The sequence below is a fragment of the Mytilus edulis genome, chromosome 3 (assembly GCF_963676685.1).
Source record: "Mytilus edulis chromosome 3, xbMytEdul2.2, whole genome shotgun sequence".
In the NCBI taxonomy this organism is placed as follows: domain Eukaryota; kingdom Metazoa; phylum Mollusca; class Bivalvia; order Mytilida; family Mytilidae; genus Mytilus; species Mytilus edulis.
This window is the reverse complement of record NC_092346.1, coordinates 101,084,811-101,101,608: the sequence shown is the minus strand read 5'-3', so window position 1 is coordinate 101,101,608 and position 16,798 is coordinate 101,084,811. Positions and strand designations below refer to the sequence as shown.

The 16,798-nt window shown below is 32.4% G+C and overlaps 2 protein-coding genes across 2 annotated transcripts; both read left to right on the top strand.

The window, feature by feature from the left end:
- The first annotated feature begins 2,581 nt into the window (after nt 1-2,581).
- Nucleotides 2,582-3,391, top strand: LOC139515540 (uncharacterized). The gene has a single exon (XM_071305116.1). It carries the CDS (start codon nt 2,582-2,584, stop codon nt 3,389-3,391), a length of 810 nt encoding a protein of 269 aa, XP_071161217.1.
- Nucleotides 3,392-11,074: 7,683 nt separating this feature from the next.
- LOC139515539 (uncharacterized) lies at nt 11,075-11,884 on the top strand. The gene has a single exon (XM_071305115.1). It carries the CDS (start codon nt 11,075-11,077, stop codon nt 11,882-11,884), a length of 810 nt encoding a protein of 269 aa, XP_071161216.1.
- The last annotated feature ends 4,914 nt before the right edge of the window (nt 11,885-16,798 follow it).

Here is a 16,798-nt window from a genome sequence, read left to right as displayed (position 1 = left end):
TGGTCACATCCTCCAAACTGAAATAGCTACAAAATATTTAGGCATAACCATACAATCTGATCTAAAATGGAATAAACACATAAATAATGTAACAGCTAATGAAAACAGACAACTTAATTTTCTAAAACGTAATCTTAAAGTTTCATCCCAAAAAATCAAAGAAAGGGCATACATGTCATTAGTCAGACCTAAGCTTGAGTACAGCTCTTGCGTCTGGAACCCTCACACCAAAAATCAAATCAACCAAATTGAGATGGTCCAACGAGGAGCTGCTCGCTACACGTGTAATAGATATCACAATACCAGCTCTGTCTCAAATATGCTTGATCACCTACAGTGGCCTACATTAGAATTGAGACGAATACAAACAAGACTAGTGGTATTCTATAAGATCATACACCAACACATAGCAATTTACCCTAAAGATCTTCTTGTTAAATCAGACCGTAGAGCAAGACATAAACATACCAACCACTTTAAACAAATTCAAACAAATAAAGATTCTTACAAGTTTTCATTTTATCCACATACAATAGTACAATGGAACCTACTTCCTACATCAGCAATCCTTTGTACGGCTTCAAAGAGCAGATTTCTATATCTGCTCTTTCACAAATATTCTAAAAACTGCTTAACATGTACATAGTTTTACCAAGAAATATACATAGGATAACAATTTACCAAAAAAATTAAATTAAATCACTGTTATATTTTCACTTTATTTTTTTTTTCTGAGCACCAATGCAATGTCATGTAATATTACTGCAAATTTATTTCTTTTAAATTGTAAGTAAGCCACACATGCAACGGCACGTAATAGTCAAAGTTGTGACTGGGTGCGGAAATACGAAGATAGAAAGATAACACAACTCTTTGAATTATAGGTTAGACAATACTTGGTCATGTTTTATGAAGGCGAAGCCGAGGGCTTAAATCTTCATAAAACATGACCAATAAAATTGAGAAAGGAAATGGTGAATATGTCAAAGCGACAACCACCCGACCATAGAGCAAACAACAGCCGAAGGCAACCAATGGGTCTTCAATGTAGCGAGAATTCCCGCACCCGTAGGTGTCTTTCAGCTGGCCCCTAAAATATGCATAATAGTACAGTGATAATGGACGTCATACTAAACTCCGAATTATACACAAGAAACTAAAATTTAAAATCATACAAGACTAACAAAGGCCAGAGGCTCCTGACTTGGGACAGGCGCAAAATTGCGGCGGGGTTAAACATGTTTATGAGATCTCAACCCTCCCCCTATACCTCTAGCCAATGTAGAAAAGTAAAAGAATAACAATACGCACATTAAAATTCAGTTCAAGAGAAGTCCGAGTCTGATGTCAAAAGATGTAACAAAAGAAAATAAATAAAATGACAATAATACATAAATAACAACAGACTACTAGCAGTTAACTGACATGCCAGCTCCAGACCTCAATTAAACTGATTGAAAGATTATGTCTTCATCATATGAATATCAGGTACAATCCCTCCCGTTAGGGGTTTAGTATCATACTATCATAAAATATATGAGAAGAACATAACCCGTGTCATGCCAACAACTGTTTTTTAGAAATAAATGTGTTTAGTTCCGATGCAAAGACCCTATCAGTGAATCAATCAGAGTATTGTCTGACCAATTTAGAACATATTCACACTTTCGAGTGACCTCACAAAACTATCCTTTCCCATTGTATTATTCAAACCTAAATAAGAGTTCACTTTTTATAATGAACTAAATATAAAACATAGGTAATGATCATTTCAATGGATTAAATGAAAAAGCACTGACAAAATTTGTGAAGGATAAATTGTTTTTCTTCTGCCTCAGGTAAAATTTAATACTTACATATCTTTAGATTTTTTTATTTTAAAAAGCAACACAATTTTATATAAAATCCCCTTTTTGAAATTTTCTTTTTTTTTTATAAATATAAAACTCTGTATGAATATTTGAATTCAGACCATTAACATCAAATGCTTACTTTTTATTGATAAATTTAAATGTATTGTGTTTCTCCTAAAAACAATCCTTTTCTTTATATATCAGCAGTCTGGCATTGTGTTTTTGAAAGAAAAAGAAGGGTTTTTTGACTTCCGGTTCTTGGCGAGGTAGCAGCACAAAATTCCGCTCTTCCGAAAACGCAATACTCTTGTGCTAAAACTATTTTTTGTATACAGAAAACTTGCTTGGATGCAACTGTATGAACATTTCACATATCGGTAAGAAAATTTTTGCAAACAATTGCTTAGAAAATGCTTTATCCAACAAGTTTAAAATAGTTTATCAACTTTGCTACATTTGCCACTGAGTGTTGCCATAACGCAACGTCATAGATACAAAAGAACAATACAGAACAAAGGAAACAGATAGCAACCGCCCAAAGAAAACAAAATGGACGATATAACCGAAATATTCGATCTACAAAAGATTAAGTCAACATTAGTAGGAAACACTGATCAGATCGATACAAAAACGGTGATGATTGCAATACTGAATACTTTACTTCATCTTAACGAAAAAATCGAAGTAATCGAAACAGATGTAAAAAAATAGAAGACATCAACACAAAAATGTTATCGGTAATAGCAAGAGTATCGGAACACGAAGAGCTGTTAAATGACATCCAAATCAACAGCAAAGTAGTAGAGGAAAGTGTAGAAAGTATAGGGAAAATAATCAATACTGCACTGAACCATTGTGACAGAAATACAGACTCGATTGAGAACATTGAAGAAAGAATCCTGGCTATAGAAAACGGAGGCAAATCAGAACAAAAAGAAACAATCAAACAAATGCAAGACACGATCACGGATTTGAAATGCAGAAGCATGAAAAATAATTTAATCTTTTCCGGACTAGATTTCCAACAAAATGAAATATGTGATGCAAAAATTCAAAACTTCTTAGAAGCGGAACTAGGCATAAACTACCGCGTATCATTTGGAAATGTTCACCGCTTCGGCAAACCAGGCCTAAATGGAGTCCGCCCTATAGTGACACGCTTTATTTATCGAAGAGAAATGGAACACGTCCTCAGCCGAACTTATAGGTTAAAAGGCAAAAAATTTGGTATTAGCGAACAGTTCCCACCAGAAATTGAAAATAAAAGAAAAGATTTCTACCCAATTATGAAAAAGGCAAAAAGTGAGGGCAAAAAAGTGAAGCTTGTCCGAGACAAGCTTTATATAAATGGAAAACTATACTATAACACAACAGCCTCCAACGACCAAACAAAAGAATATAGGGATGTTCTTCTCAGCAAAAACCCTCCTCGAACAATTACTGGATCCCCGCCAATACCACCACGTCGATTTAAACGCTCGAGAAATGACTCTGTCGAAGATGAAAACAAGGAAATTACTTTGTCAACCCATATGTAGGATGAATCGAGAGAATCCTTGAATGAGAAATTCCATATAGAAAATGAGCAGAACATTTTAAATATACTGTGTATTAACTGTTGTGGTCTAAAATCAAGAATCAATTATCCCGAATTTAGTGAACTAATTTACAAAAATGACATTGCTTGCTTTGTAGAAACTAAAACTGATGATTTGGATGACATTCGGCTTAAAGGGTATAAATTTATTTTGAAAAATAGGAAAAAAGTAAGTAGAATAAAGTCCGGGGGTATAGCTCTGTGTTTTAAAGAACACCTTCATGAAAATATTGAGGTTATAAAAACTGATTGCAAATTTGTTTTGTGGTGTAAAATATCAAAAATTATATGTTCTAACCAAGATGTTATACTAGGTATTATCTATATACCACCGGAATACACATCATACTCTTCGTCAAGTGCTCTCGATGAAATTGAAAACGAATATTTAGATCTCTCAAGCAAATTTGAAAAAGTATTTTTTATCGGTGACTTTAACGCGAGAACAGCAGAAGACAGAGATTTTATTTTTGTTAATGAAAATGAAATATGTACTTATGATGAGGGTGTGACTGTAAACATGGTGTGTGAATTAAACGAAAAAAACTTGACCCGGAAAAGGAATAATAAAGACAAATGCAAAAACCGTTTTGGGAATCAGTTATTAGATTTCTGTAAAGGTAATAATCTTTTTATCATGAATGGCAGAACAACAAAAGATAGGGAAGGTAAATTAACATGTCGAAATGCTAGCGTAGTCGATTATTGCATCAGTAATATATCTTTTTTACAAAAATTTTTAAACTTTGAAATTTTAGATTTTTCCAGTTTATATTCCGACGTTCATTCCCCATTACTGCTATCAATTAAGTGCTTAATTTTAGATAAGGAAACACATGATGGCATTGATAATGGCAAAGATGAGAAAATAAAGAAATGGGACCCTTCAAAATCATTGCTTTTCCAAGAAAATATTGATACTGAAATGATAGCTATCTTAACGAAAGAAATTGAAGACACTAAGAACTTGACCCAATTAAGTATAAACTCAATGGTACATAAAATAGGAAATAGTCTATTAGATTCGGCTAAAAAGACTTTTGGCACAAAAAAAAACTGTTTCTAAAGCTAGTATTATAAAAAAATCGCAACGAGGCACGCAAAACAAACCTTGGTTTGATTTAGATTGCTCAAAGGCAAGACAACAATTTCGGAAATTTAAACGCAGAAAAAATCTGTCTACACATTACTGCAACCTCGAAAAAGCAAGCGAAAAGCAATATAAAAAAGTAATGAATAAAGCGCAAAAAAAATACAGGAAAGAAATCAGAAATAAAATGAATTCACTGAAAACTAATGATACTAAAGAATACTGGAAAATTTTGAATAACGGTGATGGCACAGTACAACCAAAAATAGATTTTGAAAATTTACTTACATTTTTTAAAGAACTAAATACAGAAAAAAAAAGGGGAATGCTTACTTTTTATTGATAAATTTAAATGTATTGTGTTTCTCCTAAAAACAATCCTTTTCTTTATATATCAGCAGTCTGGCATTGTGTTTTTGAAAGAAAAAGAAAAATAATTCCCTCAAATGTAAGGTATATAAATTAAATAAATATCATTTTATTTATCCTTACCAATTTTTGTTTTTTGTGTATTCTATATATGTGTACCATTAGAAAACGCATGCAATTTTGCAAATTGAAAATGTTTTTATTGTGATCTTTGCTCTTTCGTCTTTAATCAGTAGGCTATTTTCCGACTGGAAATGCCTTAGGGGATTGTACACTTCGTTAGTGCAGCTATTAAGAGCTCACTTTCATATTTAACTGACAATGAAAAGTCATTCATGTATAGCATTTCATAGTGCATGGAAAATCATGTACTTTGAAAATTAGAGGGGAAAAATGACTTTTCATTGGACGAGAACGGGTGGGTATGTTCTAAGAAAAGGTAAAAGTAAAAATCGACCAGGTGAGACAAGAATTTAATGATCAATTTGACAACTTTAAAGATCAGATAAAAGGGACGGAGGCAAAAGTTAGTACTCAAGTCAAATCGTATTCAGATGTAGTAAAACAAAATAACTATAATGTGATAATCCGTAATTTACAAGAGGACCCTAGAGAGGAGTCGAATACAAGTGTTTTGAAAAAAAAACTGTTACTTCGTTAGTGCGGGATGGCTTAAATCTTGAGGATGTTTTTATTGAAAGTGTTTCTAGAAAGAAAAGTCACAATAGTAAGCCGGATGTAATTGTTGCAGCTGTTAGCAACAGTGATAAAAAAGGGAGCTTATGAAAGCAAAGCGTAATTTGAAGGACGTACATAAATTCAAGGATGTGTACATCGAGAATGATATGTCATACTCTGAGAGGAGAAATGAAGCAAACTTCTGCACTCTAATAAGAGCGTTTAAACAAGAAAACCAGGCCTTTACTATGAACGGTGGCCAAATCGTAAGAGTACAACATAACAAACAATCGTCAGTGGCAAGTGGTAAGAGCGGAGAAGACAAACAGAACGAATCCGTCAATGGAAGAAATGTTCATCAAATGAAGGAAACAACGGTGAACGACAAGGATACAGCAATCGTGGAAATAGCAGAGGAGGTGGACGCGGAAGAGGGCGTGGTAAAAAAATCCAATAGGTTACATGCGGTTTTTGGAATGTGAACGGATGGAATTCTGACAGGAACAGTGATACATTTAAACTTGTATGTGCATGTTTAAATAATAAAGAGCTGCATATTCTGGGTATTGCAGAAACACATCTGGTTACGAACAATACAATCAGTGTTGATGGATATACGTGTAACCGAATAGGCATTCATATACGCGCAAAGGCTGGCTCGGAGTTGGATTTTTTGTTCGAAATGATCTGATTGAGCTTTGTAACGTTATAGTTGTGCATGGGAGACTCAATGGACGATATATATATGTTGACTAAAGTTCGAGGATAAGTTAAATTTTGACAATATTTTCTATGCATGTGTAGTATATTTGCCACCAGAAAATTCAACGCGTGCCGTGAACGTATATGAATTTTTAGAATCGCTAATGACACAAATGTATTCGATTCGAATTTCAAAGGGTATTAATCAGTTTTATTTATGCGGAGATTTTAATTCAAGATGTGGTGATTTAAATGACTTTGTTGAAGGTGTAGATACCTTGCCAGAGAGACAAGTAGTTACTAATAAATACGGCATTTTCTGTGAATTTTTAGCGGACATTAAATGTTGTATGTTGAACAGTGGGAATAATAGCCACAATGACTAAACGTATGTATCGACAAGAGGATTAAGTGTTGTTGACTATTGTATCGTGCCATACGAAATGTTGAAATCATTTGATAGGTTTGAGATCACCCCTAGTTTTGATGGGGTTCGTGTTGTTTATTCTTTAGTTTTCTATGTTGTGTCATGTGTACTATTATTTGTCTGTTTGTCCTTTTCATTTTTAGCCAAGGTGTTGTCAGTTAATTTTCGATTTATGAGTTTGACTGTCCCTCTGGTATCTTTCGAGTAATAATATCAGTTTTAATAAAGTAAAAAATTGGAACTGTAGAGAGTGAATACAAAGTTTAAAGAACTTGATCTCAATCAGTATTGTAATATTGAATGTATTTTGAGCAAGTCTGTTATTAAAGATATTGAAAATAAACTATTTATTATGTACCAAAATAAATGGCATTAAAATTTACTAGCTAATGAAAGCAGTAAATTGCGTACTTACAGGTTATTTAAATCAAATTATTGTACAGAAACATATTTACCTTTTACTATGCCCGGTAAATTTAGAAGTGCATATGCTAAATTTAGAGCAGGTGTTGCTCCAATTAAAATTGAAACTGGAAGATATGAAGGTATAGATGTAAATGAAAGGTTTTGTTTTAATTGTAGAAAATATGATTTGAATATAATTGAAGATGAAAAACATGTTTTATTAGAATGCCCAGAATATGCAGATTTGTGAACGATATTTTTTGACAGTGTACGTAATATAGAATACCAGTTTTCAAGAACAAAGGATGTAAATTAGACGCAAAAAATTATAGGCCTATTACTTTATTGTCATGCCTTGTTAAAATTTTTACATTTATTCTTAATGATAGATTGGGGGAATTTGTTGATGAACTTAATATCTTGAACGAAAATCAAGCAGGCTTCCGACAGGGCTACTCTACTAACGATCATATTTTTTCATTGTATGCACTCTTTGAGTTGCTATGTGTCAAACGAAAAAAAATACATTGTGCATTCGTTGACTTTGAAAAAGCCTTCGACTTTGTTCAAAGAAACTCGCTTCTGTATAAGCTTGTTTTAAATAAGATAACTGGTAAATTTCTCAGAATTGTAGAAAATTTGTATAAAGATGTAAAATCAAGAGTTGTACATAATAATGAAGCATCTGACATGTTTGTTAGTGATATTGGGGTCCGCCAAGGGGAAAATCTTTCTCCTTTATTATTTTCTTTATACTTAAATGATCTTCATGAAGTTTTAGAAAATAGTGATTTAAAAGGTATACATTCAATTACATCTGATATAGAAGATGAACTGGATATTTATTTTAAGATATTTGTCTTATTGTATGCTGACGACTCGATTTTACTCGCTGAGTCAAGCACAGATTTGCAATTACTTCTAAATAGTTTTTCTCAATATTGTGAAAACTGGAAACTTAAAATTAATGTTAACAAGACAAAGGTAATGATATTTTCAAAAGGTAAACCACAGAATAATTTGAAATTTTATATTAATAACGAAGAGATAGAAATTGTTAAAAACTATAAATACCTTGGTGTTATATTCTCTAGAACTGCATCTTTTTTTGCAACTAGAAAATATCTTAGAGATCAAGCTACTAGAGCTATGTATTGTGTTATTAAGAAGTGTAGATCAAACCATCTATCTATAGAATGCCAGCTCGATATGTTTGACAAAGCTGTTTTACCTATACTCTTATATGGGGCCGAAATCTGGGGATACGAAAATCTTGACATTTTAGAAAGAGTATATTTGAGTTTTTGTAAGCATGTTTTACGGTTAAAAAGATCGACTCCAAATTTTATGGTTTACGGGGAATTGGGAAGATATCCGATTTCTTTATACGTTAAATTACGGATGATAAAATTTTGGTGCAACTATCTTGATAACACACTTGATAACAAGATTTCGTCAATGTTATAGAAGTTGATATATATTAATTATAATAAGTATGGAATTGAAAACAAATGGTTGTTATTTATCAAAAGTATTTTTAATAATTTTGGTATGTCAAACATTTGGCAAAATCAAGATTGTATCTCAAAAAAATGGATTGTATTAAGTATTGAACAAAAGTTAAAAGATCAGTTTAAGCAAGAATGGTTTGCAAATAGGTTTCATTAAATTTGTTGAAATTATACATTAATATAGATTTCATTTAATAATTTATACATATGTAACTAATTCTAGTTCAATATTTTTGTTGAAACAAATTCTGTCATGTTCTATACATGAAAGTCTTCAAGTATATATAACAATGCTTTACCACAAAATTGATTTGAAATATTGACCCTAAACTTGAAATTATTACCAAGATCTGTTAATTCATTTTTATGACTGCTTAAGTGCAAATATGAATATAATTATGGTCCTCATTATACTTTATATCTACTTAGGAAAATTTATGAATTATATGACTAAAGGTTTAATTACCTTCCAATTATTCATTAAATTAACCATGTTTAAAACTGTTTCTTCTTTTGAATTTATTTACAGGATTCTTTTGCAACTGCAAATATTTTCTTTCCAGTTTAATTCTCCATTTTCTTTAAGTATGGCTGATGAATTCACAGACAGTACATTCAATCCATTAGGAAATTGTTGAAATGTGTGGCACAAATTCCTGCATGTATCATTCCTGAAAAATATGATATGAAATGTCAGTCTGCACATGTATTGGTTAATTAGATAAACTATAAACTATTTAGACTTGAGTTCATAATTTTATTTGGAATATACAATTGATTTTTTCAATTTATATTTATATAATATGATTGTGAATTCATGTTTACCTTTATTCTTATAGATCACAGACTCACATTTATTTCTAATAATGTGGAATGAGGGTGGGTGCCCCCCTTCTTAATTTTCTTTTTTGCCTTCATGCATTATCCTGCATTCTACACATCATTCTAAATGACTAAATATGTAAGGTTTCCGACCACTTGGTCTCTGATCACATGCAAAAGATGACTTAATATGAAAATTCTGATTATAAAATAAAGAAAACTAATATTTTGAGTTTGTAAAACATTATTTTTGTGAATGAATCATTGTGACTGCAATTGTTTACTTTTTCAATTCTAATTTTATTTATGGTTATATAATTGCTACCAAATAAGTATTTACAAAATAATCCTCTCCTTTTGGATGCAAAACTAAAAAGCCCCTTATGTATAGATGTCTTTGTGTACATTGCAAAAATGATAAATAACTTCCAGGGGCAAAATTCCAGAAAAATTACTAAGTCCAGCTTCATAAAAAAATTGGGCAGCACTTCCCCTCAAAATAAAGCTTTTTACCCTCAAACCACATAAACCCCAGACCATAATAGAGGGGAATTAAAGAAAGAAAAAGAGAGGTGTGGGGCAGGTTCATTTATTCAAGACATGAAACCATACACCTTCTCCAACCAGTAAAATGTGTAAAGTCTAAAGAGAATATATAATAAAGAGAAAATTGAACTCTCTTACCAGTCCAGCTTTTGAATTGATAACAAATCCACCAGTCCCATTTTCCCCCTCGTTTCTACACTGTCACACATGATATGCAGGTTACATGCACTGCAGCTACAACGATACGGTATGGACAAAATGCTCCACGGCCTCCACCTCCTGGTCCAAGCCTTGAAGGTCGTATTTCCGTTCACAGACAGTATCCGCAGGGGACAGTTTTGCATCTTAACGAACATATTCTGCGCTAGGTGATCATCAGAGCTAGCCGTCGACCTTCTTTCCAGGTTCCGTCAAACGAAACATCACTGTCTGTGATCGGACGCCGAATTTCTCCAACTCTCAAAAACTTATATCATATGATATTATAAGTTGAGAATCTTTTAAGACTGTGTGAACTTTCAGGCTGAAGCTATTCATATTTTTTATTTTTAAAGAACGCATGCATTTATCCTTTATGATAAACCTTCCTTTCTTCTGAGCGATGAGCTGTAACTTGGAAGTTGTTTACACACGTTGACAACAGACGACATCGGAACTGTTACCGTGACCTAGATATACAGGCGATATATCCTAAATTTTTAAACGGGAACCAGTTTTACATCAGTAAAATGTTGTTATCTCCCTTAGTATCGGAAGTCACCTTATCCAACAAGTTTAAAATAGTTTATCAACTTTGCTACATTTGCCACTGAGTGTTGCCATAACGCAACGTCATAGATACAAAAGAACAATACAGAACAAAGGAAACAGATAGCAACCGCCCAAAGAAAACAAAATGGACGATATAACCGAAATATTCGATCTACAAAAGATTAAGTCAACATTAGTAGGAAACACTGATCAGATCGATACAAAAACGGTGATGATTGCAATACTGAATACTTTACTTCATCTTAACGAAAAAATCGAAGTAATCGAAACAGATGTAAAAAAATAGAAGACATCAACACAAAAATGTTATCGGTAATAGCAAGAGTATCGGAACACGAAGAGCTGTTAAATGACATCCAAATCAACAGCAAAGTAGTAGAGGAAAGTGTAGAAAGTATAGGGAAAATAATCAATACTGCACTGAACCATTGTGACAGAAATACAGACTCGATTGAGAACATTGAAGAAAGAATCCTGGCTATAAAAAACGGAGGCAAATCAGAACAAAAAGAAACAATCAAACAAATGCAAGACACGATCACGGATTTGAAATGCAGAAGCATGAAAAATAATTTAATCTTTTCCGGACTAGATTTCCAACAAAATGAAATATGTGATGCAAAAATTCAAAACTTCTTAGAAGCGGAACTAGGCATAAACTACCGCGTATCATTTGGAAATGTTCACCGCTTCGGCAAACCAGGCCTAAATGGAGTCCGCCCTATAGTGACACGCTTTATTTATCGAAGAGAAATGGAACACGTCCTCAGCCGAACTTATAGGTTAAAAGGCAAAAAATTTGGTATTAGCGAACAGTTCCCACCAGAAATTGAAAATAAAAGAAAAGATTTCTACCCAATTATGAAAAAGGCAAAAAGTGAGGGCAAAAAAGTGAAGCTTGTCCGAGACAAGCTTTATATAAATGGAAAACTATACTATAACACAACAGCCTCCAACGACCAAACAAAAGAATATAGGGATGTTCTTCTCAGCAAAAACCCTCCTCGAACAATTACTGGATCCCCGCCAATACCACCACGTCGATTTAAACGCTCGAGAAATGACTCTGTCGAAGATGAAAACAAGGAAATTACTTTGTCAACCCATATGTAGGATGAATCGAGAGAATCCTTGAATGAGAAATTCCATATAGAAAATGAGCAGAACATTTTAAATATACTGTGTATTAACTGTTGTGGTCTAAAATCAAGAATCAATTATCCCGAATTTAGTGAACTAATTTACAAAAATGACATTGCTTGCTTTGTAGAAACTAAAACTGATGATTTGGATGACATTCGGCTTAAAGGGTATAAATTTATTTTGAAAAATAGGAAAAAAGTAAGTAGAATAAAGTCCGGGGGTATAGCTCTGTGTTTTAAAGAACACCTTCATGAAAATATTGAGGTTATAAAAACTGATTGCAAATTTGTTTTGTGGTGTAAAATATCAAAAATTATATGTTCTAACCAAGATGTTATACTAGGTATTATCTATATACCACCGGAATACACATCATACTCTTCGTCAAGTGCTCTCGATGAAATTGAAAACGAATATTTAGATCTCTCAAGCAAATTTGAAAAAGTATTTTTTATCGGTGACTTTAACGCGAGAACAGCAGAAGACAGAGATTTTATTTTTGTTAATGAAAATGAAATATGTACTTATGATGAGGGTGTGACTGTAAACATGGTGTGTGAATTAAACGAAAAAAACTTGACCCGGAAAAGGAATAATAAAGACAAATGCAAAAACCGTTTTGGGAATCAGTTATTAGATTTCTGTAAAGGTAATAATCTTTTTATCATGAATGGCAGAACAACAAAAGATAGGGGAGGTAAATTAACATGTCGAAATGCTAGCGTAGTCGATTATTGCATCAGTAATATATCTTTTTTACAAAAAATTTTAAACTTTGAAATTTTAGATTTTTCCAGTTTATATTCCGACGTTCATTCCCCTTTACTGCTATCAATTAAGTGCTTAATTTTAGATAAGGAAACACATGATGGCATTGATAATGACAAAGATGAGAAAATAAAGAAATGGGACCCTTCAAAATCATTGCTTTTCCAAGAAAATATTGATACTGAAATGATAGCTATCTTAACGAAAGAAATTGAAGACACTAAGAACTTGACCCAATTAAGTATAAACTCAATGGTACATAAAATAGGAAATAGTCTATTAGATTCGGCTAAAAAGACTTTTGGCACTAAAAAAACTGTTTCTAAAGCTAGTATTATAAAAAAATCGCAACGAGGCACGCAAAACAAACCTTGGTTTGATTTAGATTGCTCAAAGGCAAGACAACAATTTCGGAAATTTAAACGCAGAAAAAATCTGTCTACACATTACTGCAACCTCGAAAAAGCAAGCGAAAAGCAATATAAAAAAGTAATGAATAAAGCGCAAAATAAATACAGGAAAGAAATCAGAAATAAAATGAATTCACTGAAAACTAATGATACTAAAGAATACTGGAAAATTTTGAATAACGGTGATGGCACAGTACAACCAAAAATAGATTTTGAAAATTTACTTACATTTTTTAAAGAACTAAATACAGAAAAAAAAGGGGAATGCTTACTTTTTATTGATAAATTTAAATGTATTGTGTTTCTCCTAAAAACAATCCTTTTCTTTATATATCAGCAGTCTGGCATTGTGTTTTTGAAAGAAAAAGAAAAATAATTCCCTCAAATGTAAGGTATATAAATTAAATAAATATCATTTTATTTATCCTTACCAATTTTTTTTTTTGTGTATTCTATATATGTGTACCATTAGAAAACGCATGCAATTTTGCAAATTGAAAATGTTTTTATTGTGATCTTTGCTCTTTCGTCTTTAATCAGTAGGCTATTTTCCGACTGGAAATGCCTTAGGGGATTGTACACTTCGTTAGTGCAGCTATTAAGAGCTCACTTTCATATTTAACTGACAATGAAAAGTCATTCATGTATAGCATTTCATAGTGCATGGAAAACCATGTACTTTGAAAATTAGAGGGGAAAAATGACTTTTCATTGGACGAGAAGGGGTGGGTATGTTCTAAGAAAAGGTAAAAGTAAAAATCGACCAGGTGAGACAAGAATTTAATGATCAATTTGACAACTTTAAAGATCAGATAAAAGGGACGGAGGCAAAAGTTAGTACTCAAGTCAAATCGTATTCAGATGTAGTAAAACAAAATAACTATAATGTGATAATCCGTAATTTACAAGAGGACCCTAGAGAGGAGTCGAATACAAGTGTTTTGAAAAAAAACCTGTTACTTCGTTAGTGCGGGATGGCTTAAATCTTGAGGATGTTTTTATTGAAAGTGTTTCTAGAAAGAAAAGTCACAATAGTAAGCCGGATGTAATTGTTGCAGCTGTTAGCAACAGTGATAAAAAAGGGAGCTTATGAAAGCAAAGCGTAATTTGAAGGACGTACATAAATTCAAGGATGTGTACATCGAGAATGATATGTCATACTCTGAGAGGAGAAATGAAGCAAACTTCTGCACTCTAATAAGAGCGTTTAAACAAGAAAACCAGGCCTTTACTATGAACGGTGGCCAAATCGTAAGAGTACAACATAACAAACAATCGTCAGTGGCAAGTGGTAAGAGCGGAGAAGACAAACAGAACGAATCCGTCAATGGAAGAAATGTTCATCAAATGAAGGAAACAACGGTGAACGACAAGGATACAGCAATCGTGGAAATAGCAGAGGAGGTGGACGCGGAAGAGGGCGTGGTAAAAAAATCCAATAGGTTACATGCGGATTTTGGAATGTGAACGGATGGAATTCTGACAGGAACAGTGATACATTTAAACTTGTATGTGCATGTTTAAATAATAAAGAGCTGCATATTCTGGGTATTGCAGAAACACATCTGGTTACGAACAATACAATCAGTGTTGATGGATATACGTGTAACCGAATAGGCATTCATATACGCGCAAAGGCTGGCTCGGAGTTGGATTTTTTTGTTCGAAATGATCTGATTGAGCTTTCTAACGTTATAGTTGTGCATGGGAGACTCAATGGACGATATATATATGTTGACTAAAGTTCGAGGATAAGTTAAATTTTGACAATATTTTCTATGCATGTGTAGTATATTTGCCACCAGAAAATTCAACGCGTGCCGTGAACGTATATGAATTTTTAGAATCGCTAATGACACAAATGTATTCGATTCGAATTTCAAAGGGTATTAATCAGTTTTATTTATGCGGAGATTTTAATTCAAGATGTGGTGATTTAAATGACTTTGTTGAAGGTGTAGATACCTTGCCAGAGAGACAAGTAGTTACTAATAAATACGGCATTTTCTGTGAATTTTTAGCGGACATTAAATGTTGTATGTTGAACAGTGGGAATAATAGCCACAATGACTAAACGTATGTATCGACAAGAGGATTAAGTGTTGTTGACTATTGTATCGTGCCATACGAAATGTTGAAATCATTTGATAGGTTTGAGATCACCCCTAGTTTTGATGGGGTTCGTGTTGTTTATTCTTTAGTTTTCTATGTTGTGTCATGTGTACTATTATTTGTCTGTTTGTCCTTTTCATTTTTAGCCAAGGTGTTGTCAGTTAATTTTCGATTTATGAGTTTGACTGTCCCTCTGGTATCTTTCGAGTAATAATATCAGTTTTAATAAAGTAAAAAATTGGAACTGTAGAGAGTGAATACAAAGTTTAAAGAACTTGATCTCAATCAGTATTGTAATATTGAATGTATTTTGAGCAAGTCTGTTATTAAAGATATTGAAAATAAACTATTTATTATGTACCAAAATAAATGGCATTAAAATTTACTAGCTAATGAAAGCAGTAAATTGCGTACTTACAGGTTATTTAAATCAAATTATTGTACAGAAACATATTTACGTTTTACTATGCCCGGTAAATATAGAAGTGCATATGCTAAATTTAGAGCAGGTGTTGCTCCAATTAAAATTGAAACTGGAAGATATGAAGGTATAGATGTAAATGAAAGGTTTTGTTTTAATTGTAGAAAATATGATTTGAATATAATTGAAGATGAAAAACATGTTTTATTAGAATGCCCAGAATATGCAGATTTGTGAACGATATTTTTTGACAGTGTACGTAATATAGAATACCAGTTTTCAAGAACAAAGGATGTAAATTAGACGCAAAAAATTATAGGCCTATTACTTTATTGTCATGCCTTGTTAAAATTTTTACATTTATTCTTAATGATAGATTGGGGGAATTTGTTGATGAACTTAATATCTTGAACGAAAATCAAGCAGGCTTCCGACAGGGCTACTCTACTAACGATCATATTTTTTCATTGTATGCACTCTTTGAGTTGCTATGTGTCAAACGAAAAAAAATACATTGTGCATTCGTTGACTTTGAAAAAGCCTTCGACTTTGTTCAAAGAAACTCGCTTCTGTATAAGCTTGTTTTAAATAAGATAACTGGTAAATTTCTCAGAATTGTAGAAAATTTGTATAAAGATGTAAAATCAAGAGTTGTACATAATAATGAAGCATCTGACATGTTTGTTAGTGATATTGGGGTCCGCCAAGGGGAAAATCTTTCTCCTTTATTATTTTCTTTATACTTAAATGATCTTCATGAAGTTTTAGAAAATAGTGATTTAAAAGGTATACATTCAATTACATCTGATATAGAAGATGAACTGGATATTTATTTTAAGATATTTGTCTTATTGTATGCTGACGACTCGATTTTACTCGCTGAGTCAAGCACAGATTTGCAATTACTTCTAAATAGTTTTTCTCAATATTGTGAAAACTGGAAACTTAAAATTAATGTTAACAAGACAAAGGTAATGATATTTTCAAAAGGTAAACCACAGAATAATTTGAAATTTTATATTAATAACGAAGAGATAGAAATTGTTAAAAACTATAAATACCTTGGTGTTATATTCTCTAGAACTGCATCTTTTTTTGCAACTAGAAAATATCTTAGAGATCAAGCTACTAGAGCTATGTATTGTGTTATTAAGAAGTGTAGATCAAACCATC

Coding starts and splice junctions, on each gene's coding strand:
- LOC139515540 (XM_071305116.1), top strand. CDS start 2,582: ATGTTATCGGTAATAGCAAGAGTATCGGAACACGAAGAGCTGTTAAAT.
- LOC139515539 (XM_071305115.1), top strand. CDS start 11,075: ATGTTATCGGTAATAGCAAGAGTATCGGAACACGAAGAGCTGTTAAAT.